Source organism: Malurus melanocephalus, unplaced genomic scaffold, assembly GCF_030028575.1.
Source record: "Malurus melanocephalus ecotype Western Australia unplaced genomic scaffold, MMel_1.1 scaffold_1164, whole genome shotgun sequence".
Taxonomy (NCBI): domain Eukaryota; kingdom Metazoa; phylum Chordata; class Aves; order Passeriformes; family Maluridae; genus Malurus; species Malurus melanocephalus.
In genome coordinates, this window is record NW_026624396.1 from 38,264 (window position 1) to 39,965 (window position 1,702).

Sequence of the window (1,702 nt, forward strand, 5' to 3'; positions counted from 1 at the left end):
CAGGTGAGCGGAGCTGTTCCTTCAGCACCGGCGCTCACCTGCGCTCACCTGCCCGCCCCGTCCCGCCCCTCTGTGCCGCGGTTCGTCCATCGGGAGCGCCGGGAGCGCCGGGCGCGGGCAGCATCAGCCGAGCAGCGGGGTCGGGGTGACGCGGGCTGCTTTTCCTCTCCCCGAGGGGCCCCTCTCCTCTCTCCGGAGGGATCCCCGCCCTGCACCCCCGCTCTGCGGGAAGGGCTGGCACCGCTCCCCATCCTGGGCACGGTTTTTGGCGCTCAGATGGGGCTGTGCTTCACGGGCTGTCCCGCAGAGCAGCGGCAGAGCTCCGTGGGGACTGCTATAAATAAACAGGGTCCATATGGATCCCATTTCCTCTGCCGGTGCTCTGCAGGAGTTGTCTCGGGTCCCGGGGGCTGCACAGAGCGGCCGATGCCACCGGCGAGCCCCTGATTAGATGAGTGCCCGCAATCAGACTAATTGCTCAGACGAGCTTCCCGAGGGCCGCRGAGCCCATCCGGAGCCGCGTTCTTATCCTGCACACAGCAGATAACCCCGAGCGGGGCTGGGGCTGCTCCGGGAGCAGCGTGGGGCCAGTGCCAGCAGCCAGCGCCAGCCTCGATGCTCCGCAGGGCACTCAGAGGGGCTGCCATCCCCCGGGAGCAGCGGGGAGCCCCCAGCCTTCCCCGCATCCCTCGGAGAGATAACGAGAGGGAAATGGGATGGAAAACTGCTAATGAGGCCCTCGCAGGGGGTTTGCRGCGCCGGGGGTGGCCGAGGAAGGAGATGGGGGTGTGGAACGGGTGTCCCTGTCCCCTCGGCCCCTGCGCTGTGTGTCCTGGGGACAGGGCTGCCCACAGCACCCCCAAGGTCCGTGTCTGTCCCCCCGCAGGGACCTGAAGAACAACCTGATCAGCACAGTCCAGCCCGGTGCCTTCCTCGGCCTCCCCGAGCTGAAGCGGCTGTAAGTGCCCTGGACAACCCAGGGCTGGCCTTGGGGACAATGGGGACAGTGGGGCATCCCCAGCCCTGATGGCCCCTCCCTTCACCGTTCAGGGACCTCTCCAACAACCGCATCGGCTGCCTGAGTGCCAGCGTCTTCCAGGGGCTCCCCAACCTCCTCCGACTGTAAGTGGCACCCTGGGGACACCCTGGCCAGCCCTGGGGACACCCTGGCCAGCCCTGGGACACCCTGGCCAGCCCTGGGGACACCCTGGCCAGCCCTGGGGACATCCTGGCCAGCCCTGGGGACATCCTGGCCAGTCCTGGGACACCCTGGCCAGCCCTGGGACATCCTGGCCAGCCCTGGGGACATCCTGGCCAGCTCTGGGGACACCCTGGCCAGCCCTGGGGACACCCTGGGCAGTCCTGGGACACCCTGGCCAGCCCTGGGGACACCCTGGCCAGCCCTGGGGACACCCTGGCCAGTCCTGGGACATCCTGGCCAGCCCTGGGACACCCTGGCCAGCCCTGGGACATCCTGGCCAGCCCTGGGGACATCCTGGCCAGCCCTGGGGACATCCTGGCCAGCCCTGGGACATCCTGGCCAGCCCTGGGGACATCCTGGCCAGCCCTGGGGACATTCTGGCTAGCCCTGTCCCCCGACTGCTGAGATCAAGGGAGTGTGCGGGCACAGCAAGGGGTCCGCGAGCTGTCCCCTCTCCCAGCAGCTGCCTGTCCCCTCCGTGCCATCTCTCTCTCCTGTCCC

At 68.8% G+C, this 1,702-nt stretch overlaps 1 protein-coding gene across 1 annotated transcript in view; it reads left to right on the forward strand.

Moving 5' to 3' along the window:
• Positions 1-1,702, forward strand: part of ADGRA2 (adhesion G protein-coupled receptor A2) — a gene marked incomplete at its 5' end in the record, with an annotated part of 20,914 nt that overhangs the window by 10,843 nt on the left and 8,369 nt on the right. Inside the window, 2 exons of the mRNA XM_057387274.1 lie at positions 887-958; positions 1,051-1,122. Coding sequence (XP_057243257.1) covers positions 887-958; positions 1,051-1,122 — 144 coding nt within the window. The remainder of the gene's footprint in view (positions 1-886; positions 959-1,050; positions 1,123-1,702) is intronic.